Source organism: Vitis riparia, chromosome 12 (genome assembly GCF_004353265.1).
Source record: "Vitis riparia cultivar Riparia Gloire de Montpellier isolate 1030 chromosome 12, EGFV_Vit.rip_1.0, whole genome shotgun sequence".
In the NCBI taxonomy this organism is placed as follows: domain Eukaryota; kingdom Viridiplantae; phylum Streptophyta; class Magnoliopsida; order Vitales; family Vitaceae; genus Vitis; species Vitis riparia.
In genome coordinates, this window is record NC_048442.1 from 14,151,154 (window position 1) to 14,177,601 (window position 26,448).

Sequence of the window (26,448 nt, forward strand, 5' to 3'; positions counted from 1 at the left end):
ATTTTTATCTTTTTTTTTTCACCTTTAATTTTAGTATATAATGTTTTCTGTGGTGTGACATTGTTCTAGAATATGCTTTATTTTTTTCCTTTCTTTTCACCTTTAATTTTAGTATATAATATTTTCTTTGGTGTGAGTCATATGACATTGTTCTAGAATATGCTTTATTTTTTAAAATATTAAGAAAAAGGGGGAAAAAATACATAATAAAAGACGAGGAGAAAAATTAAACGAATTTTTATTCCTTTTTTTTTTTTGATATATATATATGTGGACCCCGCATTTCGGCTCATGCGTTTTCCACTCGATGGCAAGCTTGATTTTTATTTCAAAAATGATTTTTATTTATTAGAAAATGACTTGGAGTCGCCACTTATTTTTGTTTTATTTTAAAAGGGTAAACAAAATAAGAAAGAAAACCCTAAGTGCGACTCCTTATTTTGGAAAAGGTGATCTACGAAAAATCGGATCGGGTTCGGGAGTCAGGTTACTTATTGGGAAGGTATGGTAATGACCGTAACACCCCTCTAAGTCCCTAAAGTCGGGTCTCTACTAATAAAATGAAGCTGACATGGCAATCAATGAGAAAATCAAATGAATACTCGAAGCGATCATGCACATATGGGAATCAAAACATGTATAAAGAATGAACAAAATATGAGTGGATACGTACCTGGTCCTCCAGTCGCGAATGCGCTATCATGAAACAGGATTAGTGAATCACGAATAGATAAAATTATGCGCATGTCAAGGAACAGAATAAATCAAACAAGCATGGTAAATAAATAAATCAATCAATCAATCAGTTATAAAATCACATATGCGGGGCCCCCACCAAAGCCCGATTGATCTTGCCTGAATTAATCTCGCGAAACCCATTATTTCAGAATTATGAAAAGTTCATTCATGCTTGTTAAAGTCAAGAGGAACAGAAGATTGTTTGAAAGCCAGAGCGGAATTAAAACTATTCGGGAGAAAATTAGATTTTTGAAATTTATTTGGAAATTAGAGTCTCGAAAATTATTTGAAGATTGGAGTCTTGAAAATTAAATTTAAGAATTGGAATTTCATGTATTAAATTTGAAAGAAATTAAAATTTTGGAAATCGGAAATTAGGTTCAGAAATTGGAATTTTGAAGAATTGTTTAAAATGGAATTTCAAAATAAATAACTAAAATAATAATAATTAAATAGATTAATGAGAATATTGGAATTTTCAGAAATAGAAATTTAATTCGGAAGTCGGAAATTTTAATGAATTGTTTAAAATGAAATTTTGGAATAAATGAATAAAATAATTAAATAGATTAATGCGAATATTGAAACTTTTCAGAAATAGAAATTTAATTCGGAAGTCGGAAATTTTAATGAATTGTTTAAAATGGAATATTAGAATAAATAAATAGAATAAAATAATTAAATAGATTAATGTGAATATTGGAACTTTGGAATTAGGAATTAAACCGGGAGTCGGAAATTTTAATGAATTGTTTAAAATGAATTTTTAGAATAAATAAATAAAATAATAATACTAATGAAAATAATAAGGATTAAATAAATAAATGTGGAAATTGGAATTCCGAAAATTAGAAATCGAATTTAGAAATCAGGATTTTGAAGAATTACTTGATGATAGAATTTTAAATAAATAAATAAATAAGTAATAATAATAACAAGAATAATGATTGAATAAATTAATATGGAAATTAGAATTCCGGAAATTAGGAAATTGAGTTTGGAAATCGGGGTTTTGAGGAATTGCTCGATGATGGAATTTTAAATAAATAAATAAAATAATGATGATTTGAATAAATTGATGTGAGGATTTAAAATTTCAGAAATTGGAATTTAAATTTAGAAATTAGAATTTTGAAAGATTATTTGAAAGATTGAATTTTTAAAAATGAGAAAATGAATAAATAACGATGATTAAATAAATTAATGTGAGAATTAAAGTTTCGGAAATTGGAGTTTTGAGATTATTTGAAGATGATATTAAAAAAAAAGATGAAATTCGGAATTATGGAACTTTTGGGATATTAGAATTAAAAATTGAATTTTGGGAAAACTAAATTTATAGTTAAGAGTTCTAGAAAATTATTTCGAGAATTAAATTTTGAAGAATTAAAATTAAAATATTGGAATTTTGGAAAATTGAATTTCAGATCTGAAGTTTCGGAAGCTGAATTTAAAAAATCGCATTTTTACGAGATTATTTCGGAAAGGGTACGTGTATATATATGTATATTCTTAAATAATATAATTAACAAATAAATAAATAAATAAATAAAATAAATGAATAAATTCGGAACGTTGAGATTTTTAAAAGAATTACTTGAAAACAGAACTTTCAAAAAAATGAAATTTTTAACATGAAAAAAATGGAATTAAGGAGATGGCACCTGGGAGAAAAGAGAAAAGAACTAAATAATAAACACCCTTGAGGCCTACGAGACCTATGCCACTAATGAATAAAAAATAATAAATCCATGTCTTTGACTTCTATTCACCATATTCTTTAAACATGCCATCAAAACAAAAGGGCTTCAGCAAATATTGGCTCGTTATCACTGTTGCTCCAACCTGAACTCAAAGAATAAATTTGAGTTCCCTCTACAGAAACATCAAATAGAGGTTCCCGGTCAAAACTAGGTTCATTAACCAGTCCAAAGAATACTCTCACTGAATAATGCCCCCTGGGGCACCCTATTGATAATGCAGAAATTTTCAGGACCTCCAGATGGAGGAAAATAACGGAGAGTTTTAGGAGGAGGAGAGACGAGACCAGGAATTATTGCATTAACATTTCAAGAATCATCTGAAAAAAAATGAGACTGCTGTTCGAAGACGACAGCACTCCTCCGTCGTCCGCATCCTCGGCAGCCGCGACAACCACCGGAAACCAATTCACGTTCCGCGCCCTCTCGGATCCATCTGATGAACTATGTTCAGACATCAGATTATCAACGAGCCACGGGAAGCGAAAACTGCGAAGAAGGATGGTGGCGAGAAACAGGGGAAATAAAGAAAAAAAAAACAGAGTATGGGCATAAAAATATAATAGCATTAAATCTGACTCCACTTTACCAAGGTAAAAAAAAAAAGGGTTATCAAACATAATGGTGGGAGGGTTCGGGTGATCTCGACAAACAAGCAAATGGTATAGCCATTACACAGCTCATATATAGCATGGTCATCATACAGCTCATATGGGGAAAAACAGGGACCAAGCAATACATGGAATGAGGAGCAGATTTAACACATTAAATAATCCGAACAAGCATCCAAAAATCATAAAGAGTTAAGGTATGGCTGAAAATGGAACAAAATGAGTTAAAAATGGAGAACCTAAGGTGCAAAATAATCAAACCTAAGCGATTCCTCGCTTGCTCTTCTCTTACAGTTTTTCTTGAAACACAGCAGCCTCTTAAAAAAAAAAAACCTCCGAACCCCCCCACTTCAACCTCCTCTTCTTGCTTCTTAAACCTCCTCCCTCTCTTCTCTTCCTCCGCAAGCCACTGAAAATATCTCCTCTGTCATGTCCGTATCCCGTCCCATCTGCCGCCCAAAAGCTCCCCCATCAGTCCCCTTTTACTGCCCCAAAAACAACTCTCCCCATCATGTCGAGTGGCTCGGGAAAAAAAAGGTAGGAAAAATAAATAAATAAAAAGAAAACTCCCTGCCTCCGGGGGGGTCTACAATATATTTAGTGTCAACTTAGATATATCTTTTTTTTAATATTAGAAAATAATAGAAAATTTTAAAAACTTGTAGACCCCCATTTAGGTCATTCTTTGCTGCAGCTACTTTTGCCACGTGGAAGAGCCCCAGCGAGCCACGTGTCGCCTCCTTAGTGGCTATAAGGGAATCAGCCTTGCTTTTTGGGAAGCAAATCAGAGGCTGACACGTGGAGGGGTCTTCTAGAAGGTTCCTGCAGGCTGTTAGGAGGAGCGGAGGAGAGAGAAAGAGGCTGCAGGCTGGAGAGTAGTGCTTTTGGGGATGGTTTTCTGTAGGTTGTTAGAGGAGGGGCAGATCCGGGATAAGAAAAAAGAGATTTTTCTGGTGATATTTCGGGGGAGAGCTTTTTCTGGGGGGACATTCTGGGTAGCTGCAGAAAGGGAGTGAGGGAGGAAGAAAAGCAGGGTGTGTTTCTGTTGAGATGGGGGACAAGAAGCTGTAAGAGAGCAAGTTTTCTGGGAAAGCGAGGAACGGAGGAGCTGGTAAGAGGAGAGTGGAGTTTTCTGGGAGGCTTTTCTTTTGGGAGTTGGGGATAGGAGAGACGTTTTGAGGGGAATTACAGTGAGATATTTTTGGTAGAGAGAGTAGTTTAACTTGAGAGACAGAGATCGAGAAAGGAGACAAACTTGGAAGAGATACCTGTTCATAGAGGGGAAGAAACGTTCATAAGTATCACATTGGTAGGAATCGATACAGGTATTTGTTTCCACAAACTATTGGTTCTTCCATATTCATGCCATTTTGTTGAGTTTTCTGGATATCATTAGGTTCTGCTTTGATGTCTGGATGTGTTTGTTGGGATTTTTGGTTTGTCTGCATGGAATCTGAGTTTGTTTTCACTTGACTCATCTTTGATTTCTAACTTGTTTTGTGTTCTCTGTTTCTGAGATTTCATAGGAGATATTAGCATTCATGTCTCGATCTTGTTTTGAAACTCATTTGAAAAATCGATTTGACCCACTCCTACGGTTAAACTCATTGATTGATACGTGATATGAGGTTTGTGGGGGTTTCATTCAGTTCCTATTATTTGTGCTCTGTTTGTTATTTTCCTCTGCTCCTGGTGCTTGGCTGTAGACTCTATCGGTTTTCCCATCTCCACCTGAAAAGTCTGAATCAGGGTGGCCTGTTCTGGAGGCTATATGAGACCTCCTCGGGAGGCATTCTGAGTTCATTCGATCTCAGGATACTCTTGCTGTTGAGAATCCTCAGTTCCCGGCTCATTTGATGATATCTGGATAATCAGTAGGCTTGATGGGACCTCTGTGGTATGTAATGACAGTCCGATGGCGATGAAAGGAAGCTTTTGTGGAGGAGATGGGATATAAATAAAGGTGACTGAAACATTTCTGGAATTGTCAAATGGAGGCGACCTGGGGAAGAGTCTGGATCAAGTACACCTGCATAAACGTGTTATGATTGATGTAGAGATCGATCCTAGAGGAGGGTAGAACGTAAATGAAAATTTTGCATGAGGTAGAGCAACACAATCCCCCTTGCGATCCCAGGCTCATCTGCGTAGTTGCAATTTGCATGACCACCTAAGCTCCAGTCTGATTCGTCTCTGCAAGACTGTGTAAATTTGGCTTGGCATTGTGCTCAATAAAGACAAAGGAAGAAGAGAAGAGCAGTTCCCTCAACCGGCGGAGCCTAGTGATAGGTGAAGTTTAGCTGATGTGGGGCTTTATTGGAAGAAAATGGATTGATGCTTATGATGGGAAGACTTTTGAGGTCTACAATCCCGCAACCGGTGAAGTTCTAGCTAAATGTTGCGTGCGTAGGTAAGTTAGAGGTCAATGACGCGACAGCTTCAGCTCATGCTGCATTCACTTCTTGGGGTAAATTTACTACTACTGAAAGGAGCCAACTCATGAGGAAATGATTTGATTTATTAATTGCCCATCCAAGCTAGCTCGGTCAACTTATGATACTGGGGCAAAGAAAACCTGTAGTAGAAGGCTATAACGAGGTCTTTGATAGGGACTGGTTGATTGGGGTCATTTCTTGAGGAAGTGAAGCATTGTTATGGTGATATAATCCCGCCAACCTGAAGCTGATTTCTACACGTGTATGGTTGCTCCAAAGTCCACTCAAAGTCTTCATGGAGGTCCCAGCTTTACCCATTCGCGTGCATGAAATCATACAAAATCTGGCCATCATTCTTAATATCCACTTCTTTCTCTCCATACCCACTGCCACCTCATCCATTCCCATCCTACTTATCCTATCCTATGTCAATCACACCCCCCATGCATGGCCATATTACTCATCCATTATTTTCCTCACCACCCCCATTTTCATTATTTCATACCCACTGACCATCTCTTCATGCCCATCTCATCAATTCTCATGCACGTATCGATCTGACCATACCTTATGTCATAGCATCCCTTGTCGGTTGTTTGTACCTCCCCCATGCCATTTCTTCACTGCTTTTACTCACTAGACTTCATCATCCTCCATGACGCCCTACAAACCCATCCTCTTAGTCCCATGCACAAGGACACCCCTACCCCCTCTCACCCACATATCCATCACCGAGACCCGATCTTCATTTCTTCTCTATACCTAACACCGCACCTTCGGAGCTGGTTCGCGCCGTCGTTTTCCCCTGTTTTTGTCGAAGTTGTGATTTCAAACAGAGATAATCCATGCGAGTTCATATCACCATTGCAATGTCTTTAAAGCTATGAGAACACCACAGAGTATCACCCAGGCTGCAATGACATTGCATGCTCTTCTGCTTTAATAGAAAATGCATTGGATGTAGCAAAACACGTTGATTATGTGGTATTGGTTATGGGATTGGACCAAACTCGGGAAAGGGAGAAGTATGATCGTTTGGACTTGGTGCTCCCTGTAAAGCAAAAGCAAACTCATCACCAGTGTTGCAAAAGTTGCAAAGAATCCAGTTGTATTGGTGCTTCGTTATGGAGGTCCGGTTGATATGTCTTTTGCCTAAAGCAGTGGCGACATCGGAAACATCTTGCGAGCTGGTTATCCAGGCGAAGCTGGAGGGGTTGCAATTGCCGCAACTATCTTCAGTGATCGTAACCCAGGGAGAAGATTGCCAATCATTTGAGCTAGGGTTCGTCCATTTAGAAGAAAATGAAGAAGCAACACCCAGGTGGTGTCCTTTCCGATCGATTCGCGACCAATTTGCGAATTGGTGGAAGACCACGAAAAATGTTACCGCCAAAGGATGGGAAATGGGTCTGTTCGATCCTCGGAAAATTATCTTTTCTGCGAAAATGGGTCTGGCTTTGATGCTTATAACGTCGTTGATTTTCTTGAAAGAGCCTGTGAAAGATCTGGGTTGGTACTCTGTTTGGACCGTTCTTACTGTTGTGGTCGTCTTTGAATTCAGTATAGGAGCGACCCTAAGCAAAGGATTTAACCGTGGGTTGGGAACGTTCTCTGAAGAAGGCCTTGCTCTAGCCATGGCTGAGTTGTCTACATTGGCTGGAAAATGGGAAGAAGTTGTCATTATTATCAGTGTTTTTATTATAGGATTTTGTGCAACTTATGCAAAGCTGTACCCAACAATGAAGGCATGTGAATATGGTTTCCGAGTTTTCATGTTGACATATTGTTTCATAATGGTATCCGGGTATGGGACAAGAGAATTTATCGAAACAACCATTACTAGATTCTTGCTCATTGCCTTGGGTGCTGGGGTATGTTTGCTTGTAAATATATGCATCTATCCCATCTGGGCTGGTGAGGATCTGCACAACTTGGTAGCGAAGAATTTCATGGGTGTTGCTAATTCCCTGGAAGGTTGTGTCAATGGGTACCTCAATTGTGTTGAATATGAGAGGATTCCTTCCAAGATCCTTACTTACCAAGCTTCAGACGATGCCAGAGAGTGACAAGTGAGATGTATGCTTGGTCAAGCCCATCAGCAGCTTTTATGAGCACTGCACCCATCTGAGAGATGGTGCCTCAGACTATGTGTTTGATTTAATTGGAAAGAGGAACAGAACAAAGAGGTTGACCTCAGTTATGGATGCCATGATGGACTTGTTTACCATTCCAATATGAATCTTCATTTGGACTTCAACTCAGGTTTCAGCTTGTCGACGTGGAGGTGATGCTTTCAATTAAATTGACTTCTGGCAAAAGTGAAGGGCTCTCAATGAGCCACAGGTCGATTCATGCTTGGACTAGTGATGCATATCAGGCCACAGGACGCAGCAATCTTCTCGGTTCAGGCTCTATTCAAATCAATAGTGACTAGATTGGGTGGCCATGACAAGGTGACTTCATGCAGACCAGACGGCAAAGCTATGGAACGTAGCAACAGGGGCGCAACTTCACTCCTTCAATTTTGATTCATGGCAAGTCGCACTGTTCGTAATCCCTCGCACCCGACGGTTGAGTCCGCGCTTGTCATCAAGGGGCCCTCAAAGACGGATAAACAAAGTTACGTGGGACCCTCATGACTGTAACTGCATGCCAATATTAGGGAGCCCTAACTGGAAAGGTTACTTAATGAGAAAAGGTCTTCATTATGCTCCCAAGAGAAAGAAAGTCGCTACTAATTTGACTCGAGAAAATTTGCAAAACTGGGTGATTTAAAAAGAGCACAAGCTGAAGCAGAGGGGAAAACTGCAGAATCAAAGAAACCCATTGTTGTCAAATATGGGCTTAATCACATTACCGTCCTCATTGAGCAAAACAAGGCTCAGTTGATGATAATTGCACATGATGTTGATCCAATTGAGTTTGCTGTTTGGCTACCAGTTTCGTGCCAGAGAATGGGGGTCCCTTACGCAATTGTGAAGGGCAAGTCTTGTCTTGGGGTGATTTGTTCATAGCAAAATAGCCATAGCTTTGTGTCTTACATCAGTGAAGAATGAGAATAAGTTGGAATTCAGCAAGATTGTTGATGCTGTTAAAGCCAACTTCAACGACAAATATGATGAATACCGCAAGAGATGAGAAGGATTCAAGCTGCGCCATCAACTAATGGACACGATATCCGTCTATGGAGGATTTGCTGCAACCATTTGGTATAGGGGCTTCACCATCAGGTCCGCATGGCCACCTTTAAGCCACACGTCCTTCCTTTCTTTTTTTATTATTTTGTTTTATCTATTTTACTTAATTATTTTTATTTTTATTTTATCCCATGTTATTTTATATATATATATATATATTTATTTATTTATCATTTTTCACCATCTTTGATCTTAAAAGCACCCTCCAAATTCAAATTTTAAAATATTTTTTTTTTTCAATTTCTAAATTTTTCAAATAATTTTAAAATTTTCATCTTTAGGGTTTTCAAATCCCAAAAATCCGCTTTTCAATAAAATTTTGCCGCCATCTTTATTTCTGGCAAACAATTTTCATATCTTCTCTATTTTTAAAATGTTTTGAATTAAGCAAGAATTAAATTCCATAATTCCGAATAATGGTTTTATTAGAATTAATTCGTGCAAAATTAAACCGGGCTTTGGTGGGGGCCCTACATACTTGATTTTATAATTGATTGATTGATTGTTTGATTCATTAACTGTATGTGATTGATTTACTCTGTTCCTTGATACACATATGGATACTCTGTGTTTATTCACTAACCCCCTTTCATGATAGCGCATTCGAGATTGCCACCCAGGTACGCATTCACTCGTTCTGATAATTTATCTTGTATATTCTGATTCTCATACATGCATGATTGATGTAGGTATTCATTGATTTTATTCATCCATTGCCATGTTAGCTTCATTTTATTAGTAGAGACCCGACTTTAGGGACTTAGAGGGGTGCTACGGTCTTTACCGTACCTTCCCGATAAGTAACCTGACCCCCGAGCCCGATCCGGTTTTTCGTAGATCACCTTTTCCAAAATAAGGAGTCACACTTAGGGTTTTTTCTTTCTTATTTTGTTTACCCTTTAAAAATAAAACAAAAATAAGTGGCGACTCCAAGTCATTTTCAAATAATCAATAAAAATCAATTTTTGAAAGTAAAAATCGAGCTCGCCATCGAGTGGGAAACGCATTGAGTCGAAATGCGGGGTCCACAAAACTATTTCAAAATTTAAAATTATTTAAAGTAATTTTAAAAAATATAAGATAAATTTATATTTCTTTTTGGAGAAATTTTACTTTCCCTTTTCTAAAAATTTAGTAATAATTTTCAATTTTAAAAACATAAAATAAAAAGCATATTAAAAAATGGACTTAAATTATATTTAATTTCTAAAAAATATTAAGAAAAAAAATTATAAAAAATATCAATAAAATTCAAATATACTTACAATTAGTCATACACACACACACACACACACACACACACACACATATATATATATATATATATATATATAGATATACATTATTTTATCTTCTTATAAAAGAGTTAAATTAAATTAAATTGAGTTTTAAATAGAAGATAAAATTAATTTACTTGAATTTCAATCTATTTTTTTATTTTTTTAATAAATATCAATACAATGACTTTTAATAATCAAATATAAATATAATAACTTAATCTTTTCCTTTATAACAAAATTAAGAAAATTATAATTTCCTTTTACTTTTTCTTGCATTATATTTTTCATATTCATTTTATTTTCCTTCAAAATTTGGAGAATCAACTTATATATATATATATATATATATATATTTGTTTTGCCAAACCTCATCCTAATATTAATGTTTGATACTAAAAATGTGTTTATTTTTTTAGTTTTTTACTGAAAACAATTTGTTTTTAGAATTTAGGTGATTTATTTTTCTATTTTTCATTACTTATTTGTAGACCCCCAATGGGACTTGTTTTTTTTCATTTGTTGTAGGTCACACTTCTTGCCAAGTGGAGGGCTCTTAAAGAGCTAGATGCTGCTTCCTGGTTGGGTGGTCAGTGAATCAGGTAGTGGGTTGGAAATGCAATGGGGTGGAGACACCTGTTGGAGGATATTCAGAAGAGCTTTTGGGCTGTTAGAGTGGAGTTGGGTTATTCTTTTAAAGTGTGAGGAGAACCCTCCCTCTCTTACCATGAATCTCGGTCAGATGGGACGGGCAGCTAGAAAGCTGAGGGCTTGATGTCGGCTGCAGCAGGCGTGCAGCAGCAGAGAGAGTGGTTGGGCAAGCCATGCTTGCTGACCGGTGAATAGGAGGGCAGAAAAGTAGCTTGCAAAGGAGGACACCAGAAAAAAAAAAGGGTTGGAGAAGAAGATGAAGGGAGTAAGGGGGGAAAGCATTTTTTTTAGAGAGGTAGGAGAAGAATCAGTCAGGTTGGATTATCTCTTACTTTATCTTATCTTATCTTATTTTTTGAGGATCACCTTACGTTCCTTGCTGATATTCAAATGATTGCTTTGATTACCTAAGGAGGTAAACCTGTTTCTGACTTTTGTTTATTTGATCTTTGTTTTCTCCGTATGAGCTGCATGTTGGATATATTTTGTGTTTGTGTGTTAAGTTCATTGAGATCCTCCCACCAGGCTCTTTTGAAAGCTCTTTTGGTCTTCGTGATGCAGAGCTTGGTTTTAGTGGTGTTATCTCCCCTTATACATTGCTCTGTTCTTCTTTTTTTTTTTTTTGTTTTTTTCATTTTTCTTCGCCTTTCCCCTCTATTCTTGGCATTTTATGGAGAGGAGATTCGTTAGCTTGAGGGTGAAGCAAAGTAGCAAACTGCCGGGGTATATTTTGTAGAGTGAGAGGAGGAGAGCATTCCAGTTTTCCTGGTGTTTGGCTTGAGATATTTGAAAAGAGGAGATCCTTTCTTGGACAACAATGCTACAGAGAAAAGGGTGGAGACATTAGAGGTTTTGAAGAAGCAAGCTGAAGCTGTGAGGAGAGGCCCAGATGGAGTCGCGAAGAGCAGGGAAAGAGCTGTTTAACTTGTCCAAGCAAAGGCTTCATGTTCTCATGATGAATAACACGGTTACCACATGCCTACGCCTTTTTCACTGTTCGCGTCAGCCATACCCATTTCCTCACTTAAGCTTGCAGGAATCAAGCATCCTCCACCACACCTATTTTCCTCTCATTCATTCTCCATCCCACTCCTTCACTTACATGGAGTCTCACGGGTGCATGCTATCTTTCACTCCTTCACATACCCATTAAAAGCACTCACCCAAGCCTCCATATCCATACAACCCACACCCATCCTTCATGCCACTCATAACCATGTTCTACCATACCCATGTGTACACCCATTTAACCATACCACCAAACCCGTTTCTCTCTCTAAACCTTCACCTACCTGTGGGATCCTCCCTAAAAAATGCCATGTGACTCTCTCTCCTTTGCACACGCAGACTGTCCTTCTTACGACGTGCGGCATAGCTCATTCCACCAGGGGAAGAATTCTGTCCGACCGACATTCCACCTTCTCCGGATATCTCACATCCGGAATTTTGTCCGACCGACGTTCAACCTTCTCCGGATATCTCATATCCGGAATTCTGTCCGGCCAACGTTCCACCTTCTCCGGATATCTCACATCCGGAATTCTGTCCGGCTGACGTTCCATCTTCTTCGGATATTTCACATCCAGCGCCTGACGCCGGATAGGAGAGAAGGGCGATTCAACTTCCCCGGTCAGACATGTTTGGATCCTCTAATAGCGCTTTCCCGGAGAGCGTCCGCAACCGATAATTCAGATTCCCCGGACAGCTTGGCTCGTCAGACACTTGCGATTCGCTGGATCCATTTCCGCCCACAATCTTCTGCTTCTCTTGATTTTAATAGGCATGAATGATTTTTTCATAATTCCAGAATAATGGAATCTGTGATATTAATTCATGCAAAATAAATGGGTTTTGGTGGGAGCCCGACATATGTGACTTTATGATTGATTGATTGATTGTTTGCTTTGATTATCATACATGATTGATTTACCCTACTCTCTAACATACATGCGATTATTCCTAAATTGTGTACTAACCCTCTCTATTGATAGATCATGGTGGCTCGTTGCCTAGGTATGTACCCACTTTCCTCTAATCGTTGTTTATGCATGTCTCGACTTTTATGTGTGCATGATCATTCAGGATATTCATTGATTTACTCGTCAATTGCCATGTCAGCTTCATTTTATTAGTAGAGACCCGTTTCTAGGGACTTAGAGGGGTGCTACGGTTTTTACCGTACCTTCCCAATAAGTAACCTGACCCCCGAACTCGATCTGGTTTTTCACAGACCACCTTTTCCAAAATAAGGAGTCACACTTAGGGTTTTTCTTTCTTATTTTGTTTACCCTTTAAAAAATAAAACAAAAATAAGTGGTGACTCCAAGTCATTTTCAAATAATCAATAAAAATCATTTTTTTCGAATAAAAATCGAGCTCGCCATCGAGTGGGAAACGCATGAGCCGAAATGCGGGGTCCACAAAATGACGACTCCACTAGGGAACATTTAGAGGGTCAAACTTGAACTTAAAGTGAAGCAAATGTGGTGTTTGGTGAGTCGATCAGTGGGTACTCATCTCTTGATTGCACATTGAGAGTTCCCGAGTTTTCACTTGGGACATTGACATGTTGATCATGTTGGTTGATTATTTTGATTGGGGATTCTGATATAGCAAGTTTCTTCATGCTTCATTGATATATTTGTTTGAATATTTGACATGCTGATTATGACGATTGATTCGTATTGATAGAGGATTTTGAGATAACTATTTTCTCTGTGCTTCATTGCCATATTCATTTAAGATATCGACATGCTAACTGTATTGATTGTCTATCTTATTTCGCTTAGCATAGTGATTCTGATATTTGCCATGATTGTTTGGATTGTCTGGCACGTATGGATTCATTGTTATACATCTTTTGATTTGACAAGTCGATTGTCTGGATTATATATTCTCTTGATTGTCTTTGAGCATGATATTTGTATAACTTTTTCATCCGATTGTCATAGCTTGTGTGTGTGCATGAGTGATATATCTTGTACTCTGCCGGACTGCATGTCGCATGACAACTCTTCTTTTGTGTAACTGCATGCCGTTTGTCTCTATGGGCTGCACATCTATCCCCCTACCTCCAATTCTCTTGGTTTCGGTCATTCCTTTCATCCCGGTTCTCACTATTGCAAGTGTGAGACCTTCTGTGTGTTTGCTCTCTGACCAAGCCAGAGATTAAGAGTAGGGTCTAGCGACGGGCTATATCGATGTACGAGAGCATTCTGGAGGAGGATGACACTTTGATGTTGATTGGAGTCCGATCATTGAAGACCTGTATAGCCCGGAGCTAGGTTTCATGGATATTTGTGCGACCAGTGTGTTTCATCTTTCCGTTTTAGATTCCTAGGGTTTTCGGATGCACCCACACCGCTCACTGTGCACTTTAGTCGACTATTGAGTGTTGAGAGTTTGAGAGGTTTCACCATAGGAACCCCCTGGGATGTCGAGGTAGTGCATGTGTGGAGGTGATGACTACCTTGCATGGAAGCGCCCCGTCTCTTTGGAGGTGTGCAGAGGGTTGCGTACCGCTGGAGGGTATGATCGCTTCTGCTAGGGATCTTTTAAAGTCCACCCATATCCATTTAGAGCCACCTTCACCTCGTAGGTTGAGCCGTAGATCCTTCGATTAGGACTCCCTCCTTACATGTGGGTGCATATGAGGGCTTTCAGAGCCTCTGTGGTTACAGTTCGGATTTGACACTCCCTCTTTTAGTCTCCAGTTGAGAGTGCTCGGAGATCGGTATGAGTTTGAGTATCGGTTGGATCACCTTTCGTCTTGTCGCCTTAGTTTGTGTTTTTCACTTGATGAGTTTAGCATGTTTTCTCTCTAGGGTTTTCGTTCTCATTTCTTGGCTCGACACACCCCTTCACTTTGTTGTCACTTACTCGATACTTTGGGATATGGTCATGATCACCTTTTTACACTACACACCTATCACGGGCTTAGTACCTTATTCTTTGTTTGATCCTTGGTTCGATTTTCGACTCGATGTTCATATTTTCATTACAGAAAGGTGAAAGACATATTTTCATATTCACACATTTTTCGAGAGATTCGCCTGGATCACCTTATCATTCTTTTTTCTATTATAGAGCTTGAGTTGAAGGTCGAATCAAGGATGTTTTGTTATAGATTAAGTATCGATCTCGTGATAGTGTTGTTCCTCACGCCCCATTCACTTTTTTCACATCTCGATCATTTTCTGGATCATCGATAGAAATTCTTTAGTCATATTTGTAGTCATCTCATGTTGGACACTCCTATGACTCTAGAGTTTCTATCGTACATCCAGATTTCTGATTGTCACCATACGATTGTGTATCACACCTTGTCATGTATTGGGTTGTATTGTATCATGCATTGGTCACTGTTCGTTGCATCTCGTGTCGTTGCATGAGTCGTGTTTGAGTCGTTTTGCTTAGGTTCTTTTGTAGGGGTCTGTTTGTAGTCCCAGTCTTGGTTCAGTGCCCTGGGTCGAGTGGGATAGAGGTTGATTCGTATCTCTGAGCTGCTATAACGATTCATAGTCAGTTTCGATTGGTTAGCTTATCGTTTTTGTGGTTTCGATTCAGGGGGCATTGACCAGTTTGAGTTAGAGGATGGATACTCAGCAAGGTAGACATGTAGTGCTCGAGGACACACCATCTGATATGGTGACACCACCTGTTCTACCTGTTCGGATGCCAGCTACACAGACTTTGCATGATCAGGCTACTGTCATTCCACCTATTGTCACACCAATTACCATTATTGAGGATCCTCGTTCTTGTATGGACAGACTCGAGCAGATGATTAGACAGATGAGAGATCCTGATGAGATGATGTCATGGGATGACCCTGACAATGTGCCAATGGCCACTTTGCCAGTCGGTTTCAGGATGCTTGATATAGAGAGATATATGGGTGTTGGATGTCTTCGTATTCATCACAGACTTTATAGCACAGTTATGAGGGCCCTTGGTCTAGATGAGGCACAGTTGCTCACTTTGTTCCCATTGTCATTGAGCGGTATGACGCAGAGATGGTACGCTTCATTAGAGACATCTCGTCGGAGAACTTGGGAGGACTTAGCACAGGAGTTTCTGAGACAGTATTCTTTCAGTGGTGATACGAGCGTTACACGTAGAGAGCTTGAGTTTCTTGACAGGGATCAGATGAGTCTGTTTCTTTTTTATCTCCCGCTGGAGGGAGAAGGCCGCAGAGATGATTGACCGACCTACCGAGAGGATCAGATGAGCATGTTTTTGAGGAGTTTGCATCCTAGGTTTGCTCGGCATTGACAGGAGTCCCACTCCAGGATTTCAGATCATTGGTTCAGGCTTTATTCGATGTAGATGATTGCATATCTAGAGGACTATGGTCAGATATTATTCCTCCCAGATATGAGGGGAAAGGAGTTGGTGGATCATCTGAGAGCTATGGAGCGTATGTTCTGCGGACTTTCAGCATCGACGACCTGTTATCATCCCTATGCGAGATCATTGCAGATACCCAGGAGTGTTTCCCACCTTACAACATCGTCATCCTCATTCAGTTCAGCAGTACCTTTTGTGCATCCTCATACTTCACGGTGCGACCTTCATTTCAGTTTCAGCGTCCACAGACTAGTATCCCACGACATGAGCAGTCTCGTCCCATCGCGACGTCAGAGGACTTATTCTGATTTGGGGATGCCTTTGGATAGGCTTTTGAGCGACTTAGAGCTACTGGTTTTTTAGCACCATTGGCCCCTAGGCCACCCCGAGTACTTCCTCCACGTTTTCGTGCTCATGAGTTCTGTGCATTTCACCAGATGGCGGCCACCGTACTGATTATTGTGCTTCTCTACGTCATACCATACAAGATCTTATTGACAGTGGTGCGGTTAGCTTTCTTGTATCGACCACAGATACTGATCTGGTTCAGATATGACTGTTGATTCCTTTCCAGCCTATTCACACATGCAGTTCTCCTCCTTCGGGCTTATACCATCACGTTTGAGACACCCAGGGCACTGATATTCACGGACATTTGATACCTTGTTGGTGTATTTTGGGACTACATTTTAGTTGGTCGTTTGAGTTTTTTTCTATTTTATTTTATATTTGAGTCTTGTTTTATAGTTAGTGATTCGTGTCGTACCTTGTGTTTCGAGAGTAGACCTTATGTCTTATTTTGCATGATGTACTCTCATTTCACTAGTGTATTGTTGTTTCTTGGGTATGCGTTTCTATCTTCTTTTTATTATTATCATTTTTCTATCATGCATTTTATGTGTTGTTATTTTGGGTAGCATCGTGTGTTGCTTTGTTTTTGTCTCTTGTATGTTTTTTTAGAGTCTTGGACAGTTTTAGTGTCGTGACTGGTCCCCGAGCAGAGATTGATGGTATGATGATTATGATACAGAGCACCTTGATATAGACTTCTTCAGCGAGGTTCACCATGTCGGACGAGATCACACCCATTACTCTTACTGCTCTTTATGAGATGATGGTGGATTTGACGCGGAGGGTTGAGAGGATTGAGCTTATTTTGTCAGAGATCCATCGTCATCGAGAGAAGCTCCAGGAGTAGCGAGGCCTTCATTGCCACATTTGACTCATCGATGTTTGCTGCTTTGGGTGCCTACATCCACGCCTCGCCCACATTCAGTGTTCCAGCAGCTCCTCATCCATTTCATTGGCTACGCGACACGACCTTCATCCCGGTTCAGGGCCTCCAGTTATTACAGTCCTCAGGAGCGACTTCACCCTCATCGACGATGTCAGAGACGCTTTTCAGATTTGAGCACACCCCTGAGCAGAGTTCTTGAGACGTTCCAGGCCATGGGATTTTGGCTCCTCTGGCTCCAGGGCACTTCCAGATCCTGTGCCTCCGCAGTTTCGGCTTGATTTATTGTGCGTACATCAATCAGCAGGACATCACACTGATCGTTGCACTGCTCTACGACATGCCATACAGGACATTGTTGATTCTGGACGTTTGGGCATCCTCAGTCGATATGTTTCCTATTCCTACCTCAGCTCAGGCCATGCATGCAGACTCCCTCACCAGCAGTCCCTGATCTTATTGATTTGGGCGATTGACTCATGATTGGCTTGCCTTGGTACAGTGGGCTCAATTTTGTTCCTTCTTGGCCAGAGATGTGAGACAGGACCAGTCATATTTTTGTTTTGTTTGTTTAGTCTTGTTCTACTTTGACATTTAGAGACTATAACTCGATTCTTGAGTATTGTCTTTGTTATCTTCTTTTTGCATGATGTACTCATCGGTTGTCCCATTGGATGTCTTTTCTTTATGGACATTTTTTTTTTATACTATGATTGATTTTGAGAGGCATCTCTTCACTTGCACGTTGTGGTATCGAGGCTTGACCTATCATGGAGGATATTGAGCCTATTAGCCTAGGATCAGAGATTTGACCTAGGAAGTTCGAGACTGTGACACATCTTCTTATGATCAGAGCAGTACCTTGCTCACTTCCCACACCTTGACTTTGTTTTGACCTACATCCATCCATTGTGAGCTTTGCACAACATCACCATTGAGACCATTACATGACCTTTCCATCATCGACTTTTCTAGCTTTGCACATCCTCTCTCTGATTCGACCAGGTAGAGTGTGAGGAGTTTGAGCCCATGGTTGTTCTTTCATGGCGAGGGATAGCTTATGATCTTTGGGTGGCTCACGATATGAGGATTGGTCGATTGCTTGATGAGACTATCACTTATTTTGCCGTGAGTACAGAGGTTGATATTGTATGATGAGAGTTGGCTTATGATGGGCAGTCGTGCCTGATGAGGTCACCATTCACTTTGCTTTGAGAGGATCATCTTTGAGATTATTATGGAGCATTCGGAGTACGGTTTGATGCATGATTCTAGAGGGTTGACATGGTTATATCATATGGACATCGATCTTAGGTATCGATCATCTGAGAGCTTGAGAGCATGATGTTTGAGACCATGGTCGCAGTATGGGTGGCCTTCATTTTGGTTAGCTCACACCCTATTACCTTTATTGACATCTAGTCCATTTGCTAGCCCTTTGAGCCTCGCATGAGCATTATAACCTTTTCTTTCTTATAGCCTTGCTCACCTTCTACACCGGGATAGGGGTTCTTCAGTGTATGCATGCATTGTTTAGGAGTTTCATGACCCTTGGACCTAGAGGCGCATCTTTCTCATTATCTTTTCTTATCATTGCATCATTGCATTTCATCACATTTCATCGATTGTGTCTTTTATCCTATCTGCTGCTCGTTTTGCATCACTTTCTCCACCCCGAGTGGTGAACCCCCTCGGTTCATTACATGGAGGGTAGTCACGTCATTTCCACTATCTATCATACGAACGTTGATCCAAGGATCCTTAGCTTGAGAGGGTCACTTCGTCAGAGAGAGTTTATGCTACATTGGCATTTGAGAGTATGTTTATCCATTTTTACTTCGTCTTTAGATCTTTCTTAGTTTGCGTTCAGAGCATGTATATTTGTATATATGTAAAAAAAAAAAAAAAATGATGAAAAAAAGAAAAAAGAAAAAAAATGAATGAAAAATAAATAGGGACATGTGTGTAGTATTCTCTATCATTGAGTATGTGTATATTGATGTTTGAGGGTCACTTGATTGGGTATGTCTATTGATGAGAGTTCGTATGTGAGCTCCCTGAGACCTTTCATTATTCGTATTCATTTTGTTGTATGTTTTGAGAGCGAGATGAGTGGCCTTCTCTTAGGAGCTCTGGGTCATTGTCCATTCCATCATTGTGTTCGTTATTGACGTGACCTCCTTCCATATTTGATTTGAGCGGATCATCTCTCGTTCTCGTATTCTATGCCTCATCATCCTCCTCGTTTTCACTTTTGATTCATCATTTTTATTTCACCTCTTATTCCGTTCTTACAGTGACCTCATTTCCGGGTTTGATACTCTCTTCGCATCATCATTATACATCTCGTCATCAGTTCGACTTTTCTTCATTGCATCATCGTCGTTACCATGTTCACAGTAGGCATCTTCAGGTCCATGGCTCACGATATTTTCTATATATGTTGCATTTTATACATGAGGGCATGAGTTTTGATCATTGGGTATTTGGGCCTAGTTTCCCTTCATTTCTATCACCCTATTACCCTAGCCTTCGTTACGTCCTGAGTCTTAAGACCACCCTGAGACCATGACATCACACATTGTGTTTGATAGCTCTTATGTGAGCGATACTCGGGATTGATTCGAGAGCGTTCTGATTGTGATGGACCAGGAGTTATGGTATGACCCTACACTGGGGTATAGCCATCTCAAAGAGTTTTATTATCGGTTGACCATTATGTCGAGGCATACTCTTCTCAGTCGATGACAGATTTTTGAGCCATGTCCATTCCTCGGAGGATATCAGATATCCTTTTTCACATTGGAGCATGAGACATGATTGGCGCATTTCATCTGGTGTACTTTACACATGGGCATACCCCTTTCGGTCCATGATGGTTTTTAGGCATAGTTGTTCCTTGGAGGCGATTAGATTCATTTCACATTGGAGTACGGGATATGATCGGGTGATTTCTTTTATGTGATCACAGGAGCATAACCTTCTCATCATTGTTGACAGGTTTTTGAGATGATTGGATCAGGACACGGACACGGACACTTATGAGAGCTTGCAGTGGAGCTTAGTCATTTCAGGGTTTGCCCTATACTAGGGCATAACCTTTTCATTGGCGATTGATCTTAGAGATACTAGCTTACATCGGGGCATGATCATGTCCGAGTGCATTTTTGTTGAGGCATACCACCTTGTTTGGTATTTTTCACATTGAGACATGCTTCTTTCTTTAGAGGAGGTCAAATACTCTCTTCACATTACCACGATGACCTTGAGGAGAGGAAATTCATTTTGATCATATGAGGTATGATTAGTTATACTCCTTTCATTGATGTTTGATTTGGGGATGCTTACACTGGGGCATAGCCCACTCATCGATGATGATTTTGTGAGATGACAGTTTATGCCAGACGCATACTTCCCAAGGTTTATCTTGCACTGAGGGCTTACCCATTTTGAGATGATGCATTCATACTGGGGCATAGCCACCTTGCTGTTTTTGACATTGAGACTCCACCTCTTGTTTATGATTGCTGCTTTCGATGGATCATAGAGTCATTGACACCTGAGCTCAGCCTTCTCAGCATACCTAGTTCGACTTGGGTATCCACTTTCCTTTGTTACAGACCCATACATCCTACATTGGACACTGTTATACCTATACCCATCCTATCAGAGCCTTACACCTTTTGAGCCCACATATTTCATCGTCTTGCATGACCTTATCCCTTTCTCTTGTGATCAGAGGAGGATGCAGACTAGTCTCGGGTTTTCTGGTCAAGTTTTCACATGTCTTTGGGTATTAGGTTCAGCACCCCCCATGATGGTAGGGCCTGTTAGATTGTCGATATATTTGTGATGATGTTCTCATGTTGATAGTTGACATGTTGTGTCTTGATTTGTTTATATTTCAGGTTTAGAGTCTTGGTCAGCATTTGTTTGATCCATTATTTTAGTTTTGCTTTGTCAGCATAGTTTTAGTGATGTTTGGTCTTGTTTTAGCATTTGTTCATTGAGGCTATGTATATCTTGTTCATTGCATCATTGTTGAGCATATCTCGGAGTGTCTTGTATGGTGAGATTCCGTGTCTTACGTTAGTTACTATCCTACACTGGGGCATAACCCCATCCTCAGGTTCATCAGATGTTTTGCAGACTTTTCTCATTGCTCGATCTATTTTTTGATCTTTGCGAGTCATCATACCGGGGCATATCCCTTTTTTAGCGATTTTCCTACTGGGTCATGCACCCCTCTCTTTGGGTTTAATGTGTCTCGTGTTGATTTCATGGTTGTCGGACCCATTTGTTGATCTTTGCGGGTTATCACCTAGGGCATCCCCCTACTATCACCTTGTTTAGGGCGTCCCCCTACCATCAGTTTGTTTAGGGCATTCCCCTACTGTTAGTTTGTTTAGGGCATCCCCATATTTTTAGTTTGTTTAGGGCATCCCCCTATTTTCAGTTTGTTTAGGGCATCCCCCTACGTCAGTTTGTTTAGGGCATCCCCATTTGTTTCGGTTTTTCACCACCATAGATCAGACATCTGTGTGCTTTGATCAATTTTTCACCATCATAGATTTTCATCTATGAGCATTTGTTTCAAATTCACCATCATAGATTTTCATCTATGAGCATTTGTTTCAGATTCACCACCATAGATTTTCATCTATGGGCTTTGATCAGTTTTTCACCATCATAGATTTTCATCTATGAGCATTTGTTTCAGATTCACCACCATAGATCAGACATCTATGGGCTTTGATCAGTTTTTCACCATCATAGATTTTCATCTATGATCATTTGTTTCAGATTCACCACCATAGATCAAACATCTATGAGCTTTGATAAGTTTTTCACCACCATAGATTTTCATCTATGGGCATTTCAGTTATTTCACCACCATGGATTTTCATCCTTGGGCTTTCGAGATTATCACCACCATAGATTTTTATCTGTGGGCATTTGAGAGTTTTACCACCATAGATTGGCATCTATGGGCATTCTTATTGTATCACCACCGTAGGTCTTCACCTATGGGCCTTTTAGTTTAGTGTTTAGGTTTGGTTTTTTGGTTTGGCTTCCAGAGTCATTATTTTTCTCAATTTAGCGTTTAGAGTTAGTCTTGTCATTCAGAGTCACAGTTACTGGCATTTATATTCACTGACATTGCATATCTTACCTTCATGGTTTTGCATTTTCCTCGGTTTTCCTCGTTTCATTACTCGGTGCTTATCGCGTATTCATCTCGTAGTCTACATAGGGTGGTCTCCTTTAGGCGTGTTCTTGTACTTACTCCAGGGTGGTTCGACCGTTACTCATATTTGATATGGTTTTTCGAGTCATTTTTGGAGACGTCTTAGAGGGAGCCTAGGTCCTTAGTGTAGCTTCAGAGACGCTTTGAGACATCATTTTTTCTTTTAGGATTAGAGCCTTTATGTTCGTTTGTTGGCCTGAGTGACTTTGCGTTTCACTCGTGTCCTTATGGGGGTCTTCTTGGTTCTTTGGTAGAGTTCGCTTCATTCCACTCACTATTCACACTTTCTTTTCTTTTCAGTGTTCATATTCCTTACACTCGTGAGCTCTACCGAAGAGGGGCATATTTGTAGACCCCCATATGGGGCTTGTTTTTTTTCATTTGCTGCAGGTCACACTTCTTGCCAAGTGGAGGGCTCTTAAAGAGCCAGATGTTGCTTCCTGGTTGGGTGGTCAGTGAATCAGGTAGTGGGTTGGAAATGCAATGGGGTGGAGACACCTGTTGGACGATATTCAGAAGAGCTTTTGGGCTGTTAGAGTGGAGTTGGGTTATTCTTTTAAGGTGTGAGGGGGACCCCCCCTCTTTTACCATGAATCCCGGCCAGATGGGACGGGCAGCCAGAAAGCTGAGGGCTTGATGCCGGCTGCAGCAGGCGTGTAGCAGGAGGGAAAGTGGTTGGGCAAGCCATGCTTGCTGACCGGTGAATAGGAGGGCAGAAAAGTGGCTTGCAAAGGAGGACACCAGAAAAAAAAAGGGCTGGAGAGGAAGATGGAGGGAGTAAGGGGGGAAAACATTTTTTTTAGAGAGGTAGGAGAAGAATCAGTCAGGTTGGATTATCTCTTACTTTATCTTATCTTATTTTTTGAGGATCACCTTACGTTCCTTGCTGATATTCAAATGATTGCTTTGATTACCTAAGGAGGTAAACCTGTTTCTGACTTTTGTTTATTTGATCTTTGTTTTCTCCCGTATGAGCTGCATGTTGGATATATTTTGTGTTTGTGTGTTAAGTTCATTGAGATCCTCCCACCAAGCTCTTTTGAAAGCTCTTTTGGTCTTCGTGATGCAGAGCTTGGTTTTAGTGGTGTTATCTCCCCTTATACATTGCTCTGTTCTTTTTTTTTTTTTTTTTTTTTTTGTTTTTTTTCCTTTTTCTTCGCCTTTCCCCTCTATTCTTGGCATTTTCTAGAGAGGAGATTCGTTAGCTTGAGGGTGAAGCAAAGTAGCAAACTGCTTGGGTATATTTTGTAGAGTGAGAGAAGGAGAGCATTCCAGTTTTCCTGGTGTTTGGCTGGAGATATTTGAAAAGAGGAGATCCTTTCTTGGACGACAATGCTACAGAGAAAAGGGTGGAGACATTAGAGGTTTTGAAGAAGCAAGCTGAAGCTGTGAGGAGAGGCCCAGGCAGAGTCGCGGAGAGCAGGGAAAGAGCTGTTTAACTTGTCCAAGCAAAGGCTTCATGTTCTCATGATGAATAACATAGTTACCACATGCCTACGCCTTTTTCACTGTTCGCGTCAGCCATACCCATTTCCTCACTTAAGCTTGCAGGAATCAAGCATCCTCCACCACACCTATTTTCCTCTCATTCATTCTTCATCCCACTCCTTCACTTACATGGAGTCTCACGGGTGCATGCTATCTTTCACTCCTTCACATACCCATTAAAAGCACTCACCTAAGCCTCCATATCCATACAACCCACACCCATCCTTCATGCCACTCATAACCATGTTCTACCATACCCATGTGTACACCCATTTAACCATACCACCAAACCCGTTTCTCTCTCTAAACCTTCACCTACCTGTGGGATCCTCCCTAAAAAATGCCACATGACTCTCTCCCCCTTGCACACGCAGACGATCCTTCTTGCGACGTGCGGCATAGCTCATTCCACTAGGGGAAGAATTCTGTCCGGTCGACGTTCCACCTTCTTCGGATATGTCATATCCGGAATTCTGTCCGGCCGACGTTCAACTTTCTCCGGATATCTCACATCCGGAATTCTATCCGGCCGACGCTCCACCTTCTCCGGATATCTCATATCCGGAATTCTGTCCGGCCGACGTTCCACCTTCTCCGGATATCTTACATCCGGAATTCTGTCCGGCTAACGTTCCACCTTCTCCGGATATCTCACATCCGGTATTTTATCCGGCCGACGTTCCATCTTCTCCGGATATTTCACATCCAGCGCCTGACGCCGAATAGGAGAGGAGGGCGATTCAACTTCCCCGGTCAGACATGTCCGGATCCTCTGATAGCGCTTTCCCGGAGAGCGTCCGCAGTCGACAATTCAGATTCTCCGGACAGCTTAGCTCGTCAGACACTCGCGATTCGCCGGATCCATTTCCGCCCAAAATTTTTTGCTCCTCTTGATTTTAATAGGCATGAATGATTTTTTCATAATTCCGGAATAATGGAATCTGTGATATTAATTCATGCAAAATAAATGGGTTTTGGTGGGAGCTCGACATATGTGACTTTATGATTGATTGATTGATTGTTTGCTTTGATTATCATACATGATTGATTTACCCTACTCTCTAACATACATGCGATTATTCCTAAATTGTGCACTAACCCTCTCTATTGATAGCTCATGATGGCTCGTTGCCCAGGTATGTACCCATTTTCCTTTAATCGTTGTTTATGCATGTCTCGACTTTTATATGTGCATGATCATTCATGATATTCATTGATTTACTCGTCAATTGCCACGTCAGTTTCATTTTATTAGTAGAGACCCATTTCTAGGGACTTAGAGGGGTGCTACGGTTTTTACCGTACCTTCCCAATAAGTAACCTGACCCCCGAACCCGATCCGATTTTTCACAAACCACATTTTCCAAAATAAGGAGTCACACTTAAGGTTTTTCTTTCTTATTTTATTTACCTTTTAAAAAATAAAACAAAATTAAGTGGCGACTCCAAGTTATTTTCAAATAATCAATAAAAATCATTTTTTCGAATAAAAATCGAGCTCGCCATCGAATGGAAAACGTATGAGCCGAAATACGGGGTCCACATTATTATAAATATTTTACTAGAAAAAAATTAAAATATTTAATTTTTCTAAATAAAAAAAATAATATATTGATTATTTTTTACTTTTTAATATTTAATAGAAATAAAATACTATAAAAACAAACAACTTAATATTTAATACTATTAAATATTAAATTTTTATTTAAAATTAAGTAAAAAAATAAACGCCCCCTCAAAATTTTTTATCTTCTCAAAGTTTTATAGTTTTTCCCATTGATCTTTTCAAAATTTTAATATGAGCTATCGTTTTCACATACATTTTGAGTTATAGATGGGATTCATACCTAATAAATTTTGTAACTTAGTCAAATGTTTCTGTTAAATTTTTATATTTTTTATATTTTTATTTTATAAATTATACGTGTCGAGAGGATTCAATGTCGGCTCAGAGACTTCAATGCCATTGCCACCACGGCCATTCGTCCAACTGACGCACCCTTGAAGGCCACCTGCCAGTACCATTTTCCGATGCCCACCTTCAGGCTTCACCCTTTAATTAATATAGAATGTTCCATGATCCATTTCCTCCATTTAAAACGACGTCGTTTAGTCAACATTGCCATTCACTCCCGTCGCCATTGTTGCACCCTCCAGGCCTCCGCTATAGAGGTGTGTGCCTCGCATGGGACATCAGAAATCTAGCATGCCACCCACCCCACCCCTTACGATGCACCCCTCCTTCCTCAGCACGCCACGCCATAATTCCCCTTCCCCATTCTAGCCACGTGGCATTCCACTGACCGGACACAGAGGCCCACGATAAATCCGGGGGAATCATCTCTACAGTTGAAAAAGGCGCGAGTATCCCCAAACTACCCCTCATCTCAGATTTGGCATCAACTCCAAAGCCCATTAAATGTGAGTGGCATTTTCGCAGTTTTTTTGACACCCATAGGG

The 26,448-nt window shown here is 40.1% G+C and overlaps 1 protein-coding gene across 1 annotated transcript; it reads left to right on the forward strand.

Moving 5' to 3' along the window:
- The first annotated feature begins 6,926 nt into the window (after window positions 1-6,926).
- Window positions 6,927-7,610, forward strand: LOC117925984 (aluminum-activated malate transporter 9-like). The gene has a single exon (XM_034845079.1). It carries the CDS (start codon window positions 6,948-6,950, stop codon window positions 7,608-7,610), a length of 663 nt encoding a protein of 220 aa, XP_034700970.1. The 5' UTR covers window positions 6,927-6,947.
- Window positions 7,611-26,448: the final 18,838 nt, after the last annotated feature.

What these genes read in the sequence shown, in the direction of transcription:
- LOC117925984 (XM_034845079.1), top strand. Translation starts at nt 6,948, where the DNA reads ATGGGTCTGTTCGATCCTCGGAAAATTATCTTTTCTGCGAAAATGGGT.